The sequence below is a fragment of the Fusarium oxysporum genome, chromosome III (assembly GCF_013085055.1).
Source record: "Fusarium oxysporum Fo47 chromosome III, complete sequence".
NCBI lineage: Eukaryota > Fungi > Ascomycota > Sordariomycetes > Hypocreales > Nectriaceae > Fusarium > Fusarium oxysporum.
Window position 1 is genome coordinate 437,846 of NC_072842.1, and position 15,397 is coordinate 453,242.

General features: G+C 45.5%; 8 protein-coding genes across 8 annotated transcripts; 5 read left to right on the top strand and 3 right to left on the bottom strand.

Moving 5' to 3' along the window:
- Positions 1–570: 570 nt before the first annotated feature.
- FOBCDRAFT_270436 (uncharacterized protein) lies at positions 571–1,260 on the top strand (the record flags this gene model as incomplete). The annotated part of the gene is made up of 3 exons (XM_054703669.1): positions 571–917; positions 1,045–1,162; positions 1,228–1,260. 3 exons carry the CDS (start codon positions 571–573, stop codon positions 1,258–1,260), a joined length of 498 nt encoding a protein of 165 aa, XP_054559644.1.
- Positions 1,261–1,787: 527 nt separating this feature from the next.
- On the bottom strand, positions 1,788–2,570 carry FOBCDRAFT_270437 (uncharacterized protein; the record flags this gene model as incomplete). The annotated part of the gene is made up of 1 exon (XM_054703670.1): positions 1,788–2,570. The coding sequence occupies one exon, from the start codon at positions 2,568–2,570 to the stop codon at positions 1,788–1,790; it is 783 nt and encodes a 260-aa protein (XP_054559645.1).
- Positions 2,571–3,333: 763 nt separating this feature from the next.
- Positions 3,334–3,890, bottom strand: FOBCDRAFT_216641 (uncharacterized protein). The gene is made up of 2 exons (XM_059609461.1): positions 3,851–3,890; positions 3,334–3,797 (listed from the first exon to the last, which is right to left on the bottom strand). Exons 1-2 carry the CDS (start codon positions 3,852–3,854, stop codon positions 3,403–3,405), a joined length of 399 nt encoding a protein of 132 aa, XP_059466895.1. The 5' UTR covers positions 3,855–3,890; the 3' UTR covers positions 3,334–3,402.
- A 530-nt stretch (positions 3,891–4,420) lies between these two features.
- FOBCDRAFT_198048 (uncharacterized protein) lies at positions 4,421–4,945 on the bottom strand (the record flags this gene model as incomplete). The annotated part of the gene is made up of 1 exon (XM_059608901.1): positions 4,421–4,945. The coding sequence occupies one exon, from the start codon at positions 4,943–4,945 to the stop codon at positions 4,421–4,423; it is 525 nt and encodes a 174-aa protein (XP_059466896.1).
- A 5,005-nt stretch (positions 4,946–9,950) lies between these two features.
- Positions 9,951–10,380, top strand: FOBCDRAFT_198049 (uncharacterized protein; the record flags this gene model as incomplete). The annotated part of the gene is made up of 2 exons (XM_059608902.1): positions 9,951–9,993; positions 10,103–10,380. The coding sequence occupies 2 exons, from the start codon at positions 9,951–9,953 to the stop codon at positions 10,378–10,380; spliced, it is 321 nt and encodes a 106-aa protein (XP_059466897.1).
- Positions 10,381–10,959: 579 nt separating this feature from the next.
- FOBCDRAFT_270438 (Alpha/Beta hydrolase protein) lies at positions 10,960–11,797 on the top strand (the record flags this gene model as incomplete). The annotated part of the gene is made up of 2 exons (XM_031175276.2): positions 10,960–11,415; positions 11,468–11,797. The coding sequence occupies 2 exons, from the start codon at positions 10,960–10,962 to the stop codon at positions 11,795–11,797; spliced, it is 786 nt and encodes a 261-aa protein (XP_031046409.2).
- Positions 11,798–12,401: 604 nt separating this feature from the next.
- FOBCDRAFT_216642 (pectin lyase fold/virulence factor) lies at positions 12,402–13,932 on the top strand. The gene is made up of 4 exons (XM_059609462.1): positions 12,402–12,974; positions 13,026–13,114; positions 13,162–13,330; positions 13,380–13,932. The coding sequence occupies exons 1-4, from the start codon at positions 12,509–12,511 to the stop codon at positions 13,781–13,783; spliced, it is 1,128 nt and encodes a 375-aa protein (XP_059466898.1). The 5' UTR covers positions 12,402–12,508; the 3' UTR covers positions 13,784–13,932.
- FOBCDRAFT_270440 (uncharacterized protein) lies at positions 13,933–15,393 on the top strand (the record flags this gene model as incomplete). Its single annotated transcript, XM_059611445.1, has 1 exon — positions 13,933–15,393. The coding sequence occupies one exon, from the start codon at positions 13,933–13,935 to the stop codon at positions 15,391–15,393; it is 1,461 nt and encodes a 486-aa protein (XP_059466899.1).
- Between the last annotated feature and the right edge of the window lie 4 nt (positions 15,394–15,397).

The following is a 15,397-nucleotide window of genomic DNA, read 5'->3' on the forward strand; positions in this document are numbered from 1 at the left end:
ACTTTATATTTCTTAATAATAGATATAATATATATTAGGCTTAATTAATATTAAAAGGTTTTATTAATAATTAATAAGTTAGAATTTATAAAAATATAAATAAATATATTTTATATATTAAAGTAATTATTATTAAATTAATAAGATAATTAAGAGATTAGTAGTAAATTAGGTAGATTAGTATTAATTATAATAAATTAGCTTTAATCATAAAGTCTTAGTGCTAATTATCTTTAGCAGGAAGTATAGTAATTAGTGGAAAATATATATAATGGTTACACAAGCCGTTAAACCACAGGGCAAAAGATCAGGCCATAATCGCTATGTAAGCAATTATAGGTGTGCTACAGCTGCCTTATAGAAGCCTTACAGCGCTGTTACGGGCCCGAATTATAATAATATAAAGTATATATAATAAAAGTATCAGGTTTATAATAGAAATAGCTTAGAATTAACCTAATTTAAATTAATTAAATTAAAATAATACTTTTAATTTATATAGCCAATTAGCCTAATTAGGCTATAATTAAAAATAGCTATCCTAATAAGGTCGATAGCTATAAAGACAAAATGCCCAAAGATCCTCGAGCACCACAGAAGATTAGAGACAAGACTATATCCCACCTTCGCTTCAACGACATCGCCGATTACTACAACATTAAGAAGTTGGCCAAACTTTCGACTGGCAAGATCGACCTCATTCTCAAGAAGGAGGTGGACTTTTTCATCATTCCTCGGATCATCGACGAGATGTCTACCTCGAACAGAGATGCCGTACTCCGCTCCCTCATCGTCTCGGCTACGGCCAGGTACATCGAGGAACTCACCTCGTCGCAAGTCCTTCCAACCATCGACCTTGAACACCATGTCACGATTGAGATACTCGAGGCCTGTGGTGAAAGGATCCAACAGCTCATGTAAGTCTTGAGCGCAGCTCATGGATTGAAGAACCAGCACAAACAAGCTAAACACCAACAAGAACGAGCCCATAGCAACACCGTCGCGAACATCAACAATGCTATGGAGCTGTTGAAGAATACACAGAAATGCCGTAATTGCACGAAGGAATTCGGGTGCTACCTCCAGGAGCCTTCTTTCGGTTCTGGCGAGGGAAGTCCTTATGTTCTTCGTTGCTCAGGCTGTCTGTGTCGCCATTGATGATGTGAGTCGAAAGAAGTCAATATCCCCTGTCGCGATGGGAAACAGGTGCCTAACATAATGAAGCAGCTCATCCGTATGTACGGTGAGCCCCAGGCTTGATGAAACACTCAAGGTCTTCTAGAAAGCAGATGACGAAGCCCAGCGATTGGTATTCGATGTCATGGGATAGAATACGGTGCAAAATCATGTTATGAAATTAATATCAGTGCAGCACCATCAGTCGGTGGATCGCTCACGGCGCTGTTAGATAGGAAATTCACGTTCAGACACTTGTCGCCATATTTATATTCGTGATGTAAATTATTAATTGTTACAGCCGTAAAGCAGCCACCTGGATGAAGTTGAACACGCCGGGTGACTCTGGTAAAAGAAAGCTGATATCATACCAAGTAAGTTCATGACCTGAGTGTATTGGTATACAATAGTGTGATAAGGATTACGGGTTGGCGAATTTGAGAACTGGCTATTGATGTCATGGGAAAGATTGTGGTGTAACATCGCTCTATGGACTTGGACCCTTGCTTCGCAGTCCGTAGAGCGGTAGAACTAAAAGTATTTCTTGGGACGACTCACAATGAGCTTTAGCCCTCTATTAAATCATCTTTGAACAACACCGGGGAATCTCCCTATGAACAACCCCATGCCTTGTTGCTAAGACATACTTTACGGTGGCTGCAATTCGCTGGTGAGTATCCCGATGTCTTCAGCTGGTGATTGCAACATTCCCGCGTGCAATGGCCTTCAATCAGCTCCGCCACAGAATGAGCAGTCCAATGGGTGATATCGGGGGCATGTGTTAAAGTGCCAACTCTGAGATGGCAATTTCCGTAGCGGAAGATTGTTCTATCGTGAGCGCCGATGTAGGCTCTACTAGTGGACATGAGCTCGATAAGGTGTAGGCGATTGTATCGGTAAGCCTCGTTGTTCCCAATATCGCATTTGATACCAAAGGTCGCTCGTTCCTGAAGATGACTGACGTCTTTGAGGTCAACGTCTGCAAAGAGATGAAGTACGTCGCGGTGTGTATCATGGCTCCTCGTGTTGGCGTAGACCGACAAGGCATGTTTATAGTCGTCTGGTACTGTTGCTTTGTACTCCATAGCGGATTCTTCCAGGGCTTCCATCACTGTTTGGTTTGAACCTTCAACGAAGCCGTCGACAATGGTGCCAAACATATGATATAGAGCCCATATAGCGTCGCCGAATCGCGCCTCGCGGATGGAAGCCATGTATTCACTAGCCCATGGCTCAACCAATTGTAGTGAATTGTTTGGTTCAAGGACTGTTCCGATAGAAATGTCAAGGAATAGTTGTTCGAAAGGCCGACTGTAGTTCATGGTAGCCGCAGAGAATACAACACTGCGGCACCCGAAGATGATTGTACTGAGAAGGAGCTGCGAGGTCTTCATCCTGTGGATATCAAAGATTTGAGACGGAATTTATAAGGTAATATAACTGGATTGTAGCTCTCTGGCTGACGTTAGAATCTATAACATGATGAGGGAAAGCGAGCCATTTATCTTTTCAAATTATCACAACAGCTGATGTCTTTCTTCTGTCCTGGTACTTCTGTAGGCATTGTTGGTTGTGTTGGTCGTGAAAACGAATACCCCTGCTCGAATATCACCGCAGTTGGCTCCATATCACCATCTCGAACCAACAGCTTTTCCATTCGCACAGACTACACGGGCCTTCGGAAAGAAGTCAAGACCGACAGCTAATGGCCACTGGTCTACAAATAATGAATAAACAAGCACATCAATTCAAGTAACTTGGGAAGCACGAATTTAACGATACGCTTCTGCAATACCAGATCCTTGAATTCTAAGTGTTTGGTGTATATGAACGGCTTTACCCAATATGTAGACAGTCCTTGCTTATCTAGTAGGTTCAAACAACAACATCACAGCATCGATAGGTGGCTGTTCTACACCAATCAAGACAAAATATCCGTGCATGCTATCTTGAAGTAATGTTCCATTGGCGAAGCTTTCTAAGCTGTTGTTGGCAGACCACTATCGTGTCCGCAGCTCGGGTACGGTGGGTTCATATATTGTCTCTTGGTAGGCTCCTGTAAACCCTGTTAATTGGGCTTCTGGTGCCGAGTCACAGATCTAGCGAAATTAAGTTCCGCTTTGGTCAATAATGACTCGACGTTTTGTATTCACGATGATGCGGTGTAAATACACTTATGCGGAACTGAAAACCACCCAATTACTGTAGGACAAGAATGTGCGAGGACTATCCACTTTCCGAGACCTGGATCCGACTGACATCCTTAGTATCAACTCGAAGGATAATTTCGATGACCTCGGGATGAGTATCAGCACTGCTTGTCTGTACGCAAAAGACCACAGCATTAGCCCATTCATGGGAAGCCCGTTTCTTACACCTCACTGCCTCCTCTTCAACACTGTCAATTACGGTTGATCCATCCTCAAGTTTTCCATCTACCACATTTCCAAATATGTGATAGCGTGCCCAGATCGCATCTCCGAGCCTGACGTCACGTACAGCATTCACGTACGATGTCGCCCAGGGCTCAACGGGGTCAAGTCCTGTCCCTGAGAGGACTCTTTGTACCGATATATAGAGGAACAGAGTCTCCGGGGCCCGAGACTCGTCGATGTTTAGCGCTGTGTATGTCAGTATTGAGGTGCCTTCTTTGAAAAAGGCCATATAGATATACCCATTTGCGTCTGTAATGATAAGGAGGAAGGACAATTATGTGCAATTCACCAACGTCGGCTTGGTGCACAAAATAATGAGGTATGGTATGATTTGGAGAAGGACTGAGTTGGTTCGGCGTCTTAAATATTTTGGCAGCGAACCCAGCAAGCCCCACACTGAGAAACACATCCAATATCCAATGGCTTCCATGTGACTTTCTTCAGCGCGCCGTGTCCGTACTATCACCATCGGGCAGCAGTGATAATCAAGGCACCGTATTTCCTCAACAACTGGCAACCGAGCTATAGGCACAGGTAGCTCGCTTATGCTTCCTGAGATATATTATATATAGCTCAAACATTCCTAACTCTTTATTAGAGAAAAGATGTAGGCAATGCTCCGTAGCCCCGTCGTGAGTTGTTTAGTGGTATGAACCGTAGTGAGTCCAGGTCGAGGCATAAACATGGACATCCTCTATAACAAATAGCAACGGTCAGCACCAAGCAATTGCGTAGATTCTATAAGATTTGACTACCGAGGGCAGTATGTTTATGCAAATAACTGATACACTGGAAATAAAGATATTGCATTATGTAACTAAAAAGGAAGATAGATGCTGTCTTGCTTTTTCAGCCTCCCAGTTTATCAGAATACCCTCCTTGGATTCTTCCACTTTTGTCTTTACCAGTACCTCCATCGCTTCTTGCTTATCGTCAGTCAGCAGCTGTACTCTGGCCTTCCATAACTCTTTTGTAGGGGTGCCTTCTGCTCTCTTGTTGAAGAATCTTTCATCTAGGTATTTCCAATAGATAACGACAAAGGACCAGCTCGTTCGGGCAGCATAGCTCATCCAAAATCGACCAGTAGCCCAACTCTCTCTCATATACGCTGAAAGCCGTAAGATGAAGCGATCATCTTTCCCGCCCTTTTCCATAGCGGATGGCCAGGTCTCAAGCCGTCGTTCATAGGTACTTGCCCAGTCTTCAATGCCATCTTCTCCCACATCTCGAGCACATCGAGTAATAACCACCAAGGTGGATCCAGTATGAACTGTGATGAGATGTGGGTGGTGCAGAGGTATTTGGGTGCCACTTTGACCGAGTTCTTGGAGCATTCAATTCAACTTCCTCTGGTTGATCGTGAGTGTTTGGCTAGCCCGGGCTGTCCGTGCGGGGAGGAGTCGTGGATGGGCTCAATTGCGGGGTTTTGTGATTCCGAGCTCAACGAGTCTTGAGTTCCGGGCGAATTGTTGACTGGGGAATATCGCAAAGTGGTCGTCTCATTCTGGTTTCCAATCGTGCCGGAATGCAATAGATTCTGGGTGTTCGCACGTTCGCACAAGCTGTTGTACAATTGCTGTAACAGCTGGAGGGTTGCCAAGTATGTCGAGCAAGCCATTCACAAAAGACTCTTGCCGGTTCCATTCCCTCTGTTGATAATCGCGCTCCCTGGCTTTTTTGGTTGCCTCGAACTGCAGTGCAAGCGCTTTCCAGCGCTGCATGCACCGTTCAACTTCACCAAAACTGTCCGGAGTGCCTTCAGACTTGTATTTCTCATATGCAGCATCTAGATTGGCATTGGCTTGTTGTTGTTCCTCTTTGAAGGTTTCATTTGGCGGCTTCTCCGGAACAATGCGTGTTGACCATCGTTGAACCCACTACTGTATGGGAATGATTCGCTTCGACGATTGAGCAATGAGGCTCTCGTCCATGTTGGCACGCTTTATGGTATGCTTACCAGTTGTGGAGGTTTGAATCGGCTAGTAAAACTGGAGGGAAGGTTTCTCAATTAATACACGAAAAAAACGCGCCCTCGACAGCCTCAACATAAAGTCACGGCTCACGTTTACACGTGTTTCATGACTAGGAGGAGTGAAGATAAAAGGCGTAAGTAAGGGGGAAAGCTGAACACGTAAGAGAAAATGAAATTAAGAAGCACTATCCAAGCTATCAAGGGACAAAGCCTCGAATATATTTCGGCCTAGGCCACAATATTCCGTTTTGAAGATACGTCTTGCCTCTTTCTAAACTGAATCATCGAGTTTGTGAAGCCATTTAGAGGCAATATGTAATCCGAGACAAGTTGCTCTCTTCAGCCATGACTTTACAATTAAGATATCTGGGGCTGTTTTAGGGTCGAACTTATACCCAGGGTTGTTTACAGAATCAAGCGCTATAAGCGCTTGGTTGACTAAGTAGAAAGTTGCTTGGGCGATAGGAGACCCCAGCTCTGCGGCCGTACGAAGCCAGTGTCTTACCTCAGAGCTCTCAATTGTGTATCCAGTATACTCAGGTGATCTATCCACGGGTCTAACAGTCCCTATGCGAAGTAATTAGGTGATTGCCAAGGAATAGGCCGCCTTGGCTCTTTGTGCGTCGCTGATCCCATTGGAAGTAATTTCGGATAAAGAGATAGATAGCTGACGCTGTACCCCCAGCGGCAAGTCTTGCAACTCATTGAACTTAGGGAAGGTCTGTTTGACATTCTCAGTTAGTGCTAACCGCTAGCCCCATAACATTGCAAAAACCCACAGGTCTATTATCTTTTCCATAATACGAGTAGTCGACCGATTTGGTGTTTTTGACTTCTCTATTTAATAAACCTGTTATTCATTATTTATGCAACAATAAAGGCGAATATTAATGATAACTTACAGACCGGCTGCTTGTAGAAGAACACTCAGCGTTTGTTGCTCCCAATCACATAAAAGACTGTCAAACAGTTGTGAAATCGTCTCGAGCTGGGAATCAGTGTAGCGTCCCTGCGCAGTAATGCTTCCTATAGCAATTTCAATCATACGGCATGTATTTGCCTTGGCCTTGTTGAAACGAATTTCCCCGATCTAGTCACGGTCTTGAAGTTTCCAAGGCGGTAATCCGTCCAGAAGAATCATCCATAGAATCAACCCACAGCTATAAACTATCTCATATTAGGTATTCCTTTATTTGCAGTTCAAGAATCATGGTTACTCATTATCACCTTGCAAGACTTAGTCATTTATGCAGATAGTGTCCCACTCTGGGGACATCCAGCCGTCTGTTCCAGTCTTCTATTTTATCAAAGTATCTCTCTCATCAAGAAAAAAAGAAAGCCCAAAGTCAGATAATTTAGCAATAGGCTTTCCATTCTCATTCTTGCAAACTAGAATATTGTCTGGCTTCAAATCCAAGTAGGCAATTCCATTACGGTGCAGCATAACTAGTCCACTTGCAATATCAGCAGCCAGTTACAGCTTGGTGTCCAAGTCAAGGTTCTAAGCAGTAGCAAGAAATTGGTCAAGTGTCCCTAGCTCACCATACTCAACGATAATAATAGGCCAAACAGAAATAGAGCTATCATTTATTTCTTCTTCTATCTCCCAAGCGAAGCCATAGACATCAAGAATATTCTTATGCTCTTAAACGCCCAGATAAGAGATAACTTGCTATTCTCTCACGATTCTGTCTATTGCATCTTTTTTAGCTGATACTGCAGACTTCTTAAGATCAGGGCTTATAAAGGCAGAGAGCTTGGGGCGTTTTAGAACCATGATTGCTCCTTTAGTTATCCTCGAGGATACTTCACCTGAGGTACGAAGAGCATCTTATGAATTAAGTATGTAGAGATTTATATTAAACTGGGCGCCGGAGCCGATTTTATTGCTCATATAGATATCGCTTATCATGCCGAAATTTGTGAAATACTCGTCTCGCATAAATATATCATTGAAAAACATCATGAAGGTTGCGAAGTCGTGGATGGGGTAGAATTTCGGTCTGGGATACATCAGGGTTGATGTTGCAGTCGAAAACGCATATGCCTCACACTAGGATGTTTGTTAATGCCTTTATTAACATAGCGAAAATATCTTCTACCACTCACCATGATGGATGTCTGATACTTATCAACCTCTATAGGTCAGCCTGTCCGCAAATCTCGTGGTGTAGATGATATATAGAGGGTGAATATTCCTCGGCCACTACGTACAAGAGAAGTTCTGTAATTTCCAGGAGAGGGGAAGTTCTTCCACCGCTGCCTTAGGCATATCGCCATCACCTGTAGGCTCCGAAGTCCATTGTAGTCGCCAAATCTAACTAACTTCCGCACAAGTACGGAGCATTTTCAGCTTGGCGTTCTACATTCCTTGTTTTAGGTGACAGATCAGATTACCAACTCCTAACCTACAGGCGCCACCAAAATGACTTGGTCAAGTGACTTAAGGCTTCCCCGCACAAAAGGCAGTCTTTACAACTCGATCTGGTAGAATTTGGGAGAGCAACCTCCCTTTACTCGTGCTTATAGCCTCAGTCCACGAATGAAAATACCTATATCTCTAACGCTTTGGTGATATGGATATGATATTCTTCGTCAAATAATTAGAATCTTGCATGTTTCACTATACCGGGAACAATTTAGAATAGTGGAGATATTTCACCGTCCCCTGAGCTTCCCTTTTGTTTGGTTCCAAAACCAAGTGCTCTAGTAACTAAACGCAAAGGAAGCGCGGTCAGGAGACTTGAGACAGAAGCTAAAAAGCCACGCGTAAGCTCATTGAACACTCCTTCTGACAAGTTTGCCTCACAAGGGCGCATTCTTTGGCATTTAGGGAACTGGGCAAGTTGGCTCACAACCAAGCCACTGACTCTGAGAACATGCAGCATTTGCACTTCGCCTCAATTGGCCGATACGGAATAATTACTCCACCTGATTTCTGCACCCGTGGAACCAGCCTCCAGAGAGGAACTAAAAAATGCTCAGCCCTTCTCTTTCAATGCCCCTTTGTCTTCCCCGTTTACTTCTTCTCAGCATCTACCCAAGAAGCCCTTTTCTCAAACTCCCGTCGGTCATCATATCTATCGATCCACTAGGTGCCACCTTAGGCGTTCCGGGCCTTGCTAGGACGGTGCTGGATCTCATGTAATATGGCTTTGTTGCAAAAGACAGAGAAGATGAAGTCCGTGTCTAAACGGACAAGCTTCGACTGGAATCGGTCTTGTTCCATCTTTGGATAGAAGACGTCTTTCTTAATCGCTCCTGGGATTAACCTTATGACTAAGTTAAAGTCTTTTTACTAAGGTTTTATAAAATCATCGAAGATATCCTTCGGGATATTGAGTCCCTATTTAAGGAGTCATAGAAATTCTTCTCGGAAGATAGGAGTAATAATCTCGTATCACTGACTGGAATCGATATTGGCTAACCTATAAACACAGCTACCAGACTATTCTAGTGTCTGTTAAGACAGGGTATCCACTCATCCAACCCAGTTAAATGGGCAATTAGAGATGCGCAAAAGCTTGACCAGATTATTAATGACATCTCCTATTTCCGGCAAGCACTCTGGGCCATGCTCACCCCCAACCAGGAGAGATTGAAGTCCCAAGTCTTGATACAATCGCTTCCTAATTAAGGACTGGTGACCACTATAAATTCCCGTTCCATCGAGAACCTGGCCCAGACTATCAATGAACAGAACATAAGTGGTGCCGCTGTTATGGAGCTGCTTCCAATAACACTGCGGTTGCGACAACATATTTCGTCAGGCCCAGGGGCATAAAAGCCCCTTATCGTCGATGCTGAATATCAAGAAGCCATCCCTAAAAGTATGGAGCGGTGGGCAACCAAGCTTAAGAGCGAAATGTTTTCTATTCCCTGGAGGGAGGCTTTGGTAGAATAGATCTCTTTCGGTCAAGAGGCGATTCCGTCCAAATCCGAATCAGACGTGGCTAAGCTAAGCGACTTATTATCCTGTCTCAGAGGCCATCCGAACATCCATCTAGCGCGTTATCTAGGTTATGTTAAGGACTATCATGTTAATAGGCTCCGCTTTGGACTGATTTTGCATCTACCAGCATTGCATGACTTAAGTCGCATACTACTCTACATAAAGCTATTAAATCGGTTTCTAGACCTCAGCCCAAGCTAGACTATTGATTTCGACTAGCCCTTTCCCTTTCCCAGTCTATTTTTCAGCTACTCTGCTCTAGCTAGTTTCACAAAGGCATCTGCTTACATAATATCCTCTTAAATCCACTGGCCAAAGCCCAAAGATAAGACTATATCGATGATCTGACAGGGTCAACTCTTATCGGTTTTGAATTTACTCGACTAAATCATCCAAGCAAACCGTCCCGAAAACCATGCAAAACACAGGGTTGGGACCTGTTTCGCCATCCCCGCGCTGTAAGTTCTCGTTGGACTTCTGAAGAGTATTTGCAAAGGGGCTATGTAATCGAGTATGACATCTATAGTCTTGGTGTCATGCTGGCAGAGCTTGGCTTGTGGAGAACAGCATATAGTTTGGAGAGAAGTGCAAGGGAAAAGGTCGAGCATCCAAGATCGCCAGACGGGAAGTTATTGCCGACAGCCGGTGTCTGGAAAGACGAGGATTTCGCCCCTGATCTCTTACGACGAATCAAGTGTGAACTCCCCGGCTTGGTCGGTAAACGGTTCACCAAAGTCGTTCAGTGGTGCTTGTCAGTTCAGCCAACAGACAGATTCTCTCAAGCTGAGAGGCTTGCTGAGATGGAAGAGAAGGTTTTAGCAGAGCTAGGAAAAGTGCAAGTATAGAAGAATACATTGAAGAGCCATCTTACTATTCGCAAGAACTATCCCTGACATGTTTAATTAAACGGCTCTTTTGGGGTCGTGAGATAGGCTGTATCGAAGTATAGTGGACTTTGAAAGGGTAGATGACATTGAAGCCGGTAATGATTATTGTATGACTAAAGTCGCTGGTTCTTCCAAAGTTCGGCTGGTCAAAGCTTCAATCTTGCGATAGGTAGCTGATGGTCAGATGTGTTTCATGGCTTTTTCCCAGCGCTCATCCCTCTGGTTCAAGGTGAGATTTGGCCGTTATGTAGATGTTGGGTCTTTTGCAATTGGTATGCTGCAAACAATTGATATGCCAGGCTGGCAGAATTATCGCAGCCAATTGGACTTCAGGATATTATCACATGAACAAGCTCAAGTCTGACAGTACAGGCGGTTGGCCTTACTTGAGGCTATACTAGATATGGTACACATCAGCTTACAAGCGGGATTCCGTCTAGCGCTTACCTAGCCATATAAAGTCGTTACTGGGCGCTTACGCAAATCCAACTGTCCCGTATTCCCATTAACCCATCTTCATCCTACTACCTCTACAAAATGGCAGAGAGCAGGCCTGTCATCGTCATCGTGCCAGGCGGCTTTTGCAGTCCCGAGGTCTACCAACCCGTCGGCCACATCCTGGAGCAAGACGGTTTCACCGTCATCATCCCAAGATTGACAGTCACTAAAAATCTCACTTCTAAAGATCCTGCAAGCCCGGAGTTCAAAGAGTTGGCCAACAAGGGTCTTCTCGATGATGTTAAAGAAATCCACGAGCGGCTAGCTTCGGAGTTCGGCAAAGGGTCTGAGGTGGTCATATTTGGACACAGCTACGGAAGCCTCCCCAGATTGCTCGCCATTGAAGGGCATACGGTTGAGGAGCGTCAAGCGAAAGGTCTTTCTGGCGGTATCAAAGGTTATGTCGCGGTAGCCGGATTTGCATATGCTCAGAGAGGGAAGAATGCCAGAGGCGACACGGAGCCAGCACCACCAATGCCATATTTCGAGCACGAGGTATGTCAACCACCTACCCTGCATACACCTCCGCTGACATAATTTAACTCAGGATGGAATCTTTCACATGACAGACGCCGCAAAGCCTCTCTTCTTCAGCGATCTTTCCCCCGACAAACAAGATGAAGCTTGGAAACTTGTCCTAGGAAGTCAAAGCCAAAAGAGTCTCAGCGACGTATCTGAGTTTATCAACTCTGACGTCACGATTCCCAAGACATATGTCTTGTGTGAAAAAGATCAGACTGTTCCTCCAGAGCTACAAGAGATGCTTATTCAGGCTGGGGGGTTTGATCAGGTTGAGAAATTGTCTTCGGGTCATTTTCCTTTCGTGAGCATTCCTGAAGAGACGGCTAAACTGTTTGCGCAAATTGCTTTGCGATGAATAAGATGCAAGTTGTTGGAAGGGCTAGATAACTACAGTGGGCAAGACATGAGTACTAGAGATATAAGTTAGAACAAATGTTAACTTTGCTGGCTTTGTGAGAAGAGGGCGGTTATTCAAGCGCATATGTGATAGCACCTTCTTTGAACCCATGTCAGCTGCCTCACCATGATTTATGCTACCGATTGTCATTTCGACAAGCCTCCTCGAGCGTACGGAATGTTCCGTTTCAATACAAATCCACTTCCTCGTCCGATGTCTGGACTAATCACGATACGATCTAGGAACATTGTTGTTTCAGCTACGCCGCATATCAATCGTCCCGTTTGATACTAGATGGGATGAGCGGATGTGGATATCTTCCAATAAACAGTCGCCCTACACATGAGCAAGAATGAATGCCACTGGCATTTATACGATAGTCGCGACCGTTGTAACGAAGCTAACGAAATTAAGGGTCGTCGTATAAGGTTTCAGTGGCTTGTTACTGACGGAAATAATATTCTCCACCGCGACCGTGCTTTAGACTTAACTGAAACAAGGAGCTAGATAACTTCGCATAGGGCAATTTCTCCGAGGAATGATCCGGCGAATCCGCGCATCCCTTTACTTTGAGACGATTGTTCAGATGATTGTTTCACTTAAGACGAGACTGGTTCTCCAGCCGATCTCTTGGCTTGCAGGATTCAACCTTATCACCGACTCGCCGTCATGAAGTTCACCCTCTGCCTCAGCGCGCTCACAGCGCTCCTCACTTCCGTGACCGCCCAAAAAGTCTCCGGTTCAGCACAGGGTTTCGCCCAAGGTGTCACGGGCGGTGGTTCCGCTGCAGCAGTTACGCCCAAGAACATTCAAGAGCTGGTAACATATCTCACCGACAAGACGCCCCGCGTTATTGTACTTGACCGAACGTACGACTTCATCGGATCAGAGGGTATTGTTAAAGAGAAGGGATGTGCGCCGTGGAAGACTGGGGCGGGATGTCAGTTGGCTATCAACGCTGCTGGGAACTGGTGCGGTAACAATCCCAAGGTTGATGTTACGTACAGCAAGGCTGGAACGAGTGGGATCAACGTCGCTTCTGATAAGACGATTATTGGTGTTGGGAATAAGGGTATTATCAAGGGCAAGGGATTGCGGTTTGTTAATGTCAAGAACATTATTGTTCAGAACATCCGTGAGTAACACTGCTGGCCGTTTATATGCTTGATGACTAATGTTGTGATAGATGTCACGAACTTGAACCCTCAATATGTCTGGGGCGGTGATGCCTTCACCTTCTCCGGCACCAGCAAGATCTGGGTTGATCACTGCACCGTAAGCCCAGCTATCCAGATGGCCCGAAGGATTGCTAACATTCCTAGACATCTCTGCTTGGTCGTCAGCACTACGTTTTTGGCCGCGACAAGAGCACTGGCATCACACTCTCCAACAATCACATCGATGGCCGCACACAGTGGTCCGCTGGCTGCGACGGTTACCACTACTGGACCATCGAGATGGTCGGCCAGGGTGATCAAATCACCCTTCAGAGTAAGTCTTCACTTAGCACCAACCCATGGGCTATACTGATACTACATAGACAACCTCATCGAGCACACAGCAGGCCGTGGCCCAGCCCTCTCAGCCACCACCTTCCTCCACGCCGTCAACAACGTCTGGCGCGACATCAACGGCCACGCCATCGAAGGCGACACCGCCGGCAAGGGTCTTTTTGAAGGAAATGTCTTCCAGAACGTCAAGCAGGTCGTTGTCCCCGACTTCAAGGGCCAACTCAACAGTTGCCCTGATAACGCCGCTGCTAGCGCTACTCAGCAGTACCTCGGTCGCGTTTGCCAGGGTAATATCTTCATTTCGTCTGGTGCTTTCAACAGGAAGGATACTGGCTTTTTGTCGGAGTTTAAGGGACTGCCTATTGCGAGGTCTACGCAGGCTACTACTGCGCGGAGCAAGGTTCCTGGAAATGCTGGATTCGGAAAGATCTAGGAATGTTGCGTTGAGAGGGTTGTTGTGAGGGCTGCGCTTACGTGAGATTCGGATATTGGTGAGCGCGACTAGTAAAATATCTCGCCAGTCTTTCGCAGTGTATATATCTTCATTTTAGTACATTATCATCATTCAATTCATCTGAAAATATGGCTTCTTCAAACTCACCGTCAGACGACATTCTGTACCCCACGCACATGATAGACAATGTGTCCATCCTCAAATTCCTCGTGATGGCCTGGACCATGCGCTTCAGCGACGTCTTGGACGCTAACAAACTTCACAAATCGCTATCGGAATTACTTACCATTGGCGATTGGAAGAAACTTGGTGGAAGATTGAGAAATGGGCATAACAAACGAGGAGCTCTCGAAGTTCATGTCCCGACTACTTACACAAATGAACAACCCGCCGTGTCTTACTCGCATCAACATTACGATATCAGCATCGAAGATCACAATGCATCAAAGCTATTGCCAAATGCGACTAGTCGACCGTCAACCTTTCCAGGAGCATCGAGGCCTCGGGACTTTGGTATATCACCTGGTGCACCGGCATCGCTGAAAGATTATACCAGTCGAGATGTCCCCATAATAGGCCTTCATATTATCACATTTCAAGACGCGACACTTGTTACTGTTACGTGGCCACATGTTCTCTTTGACGCAGTTGCATTCTCTCATTTGGTTCAAGCGTGGTCAGCAGTACTCGCTGGTCACAAAGAACGTGTCCCAAATATCATCGGCGCCAAGGATGATGTCCTATACAACCTTGGAGCTATCTCTCAAGCCGGACCACAGTATGCAGCTAGTGAATCCCGAATTCTCTCTGGTATAGCGTTCATATTCTTCGTCGTCCGTATGCTCTGGACCATACTCACTCAGCCGATCGTTGAAAGCCGCATCATCTGCCTGCCGAAAGACGTGGTAGACAAACTCCATCAGCAAGCGCTAGAGGATATTAAGGGAGAGCACTCAGACCAGGATGATCCATGGGTTAGTCCAAGTGATGCCATCTTGGCCTGGCTCACCCGCGCCCTGGTCGATTTATCTAAAGCACCCCGTCCAATCAGCATGACAACTCCGATCGACGCACGCACCCGATTATCTCAACTCCAAAATCCTGATGGCGTTTACGTTCAAAACATGATCCTAGGGTCCTTCGTCAATATCGCACCAAGTGACCTTCACGCACCATTGGGAAAGCACGCTCTCGCGAGCCGCCGAGGCTTGTTGCAACAGCTGGATGAGTCGAACTTGATAGGCATCCTTCAGCTCTTTCGCGAACGTTGGGATGACGGCAAAACAAGAGCACCAATCTTCGCTGCACCAGGTAGTCAACTCCTGGTTACCAACAATAGGCTCAAGGTCGATCTCTTTACAGCTGCGGACTTTGGACCAGCGGTGATTCAAGCTGGTAAAGATAACCAGCGGAAGAACCGTGCTGGAAGGCCAGTTCATCACTATGCTTCATCGCTCAATCCTGGTATTACAATGAGGAACTTTGTCAATATTCACACTAGAGATCTTGATGGCAATTATTGGTTATCTGGTTTCTTCACACCGAGGCAGTGGTCAAGGATTGAAGATGGGTTTAAAGGATTAATGTGAAAAT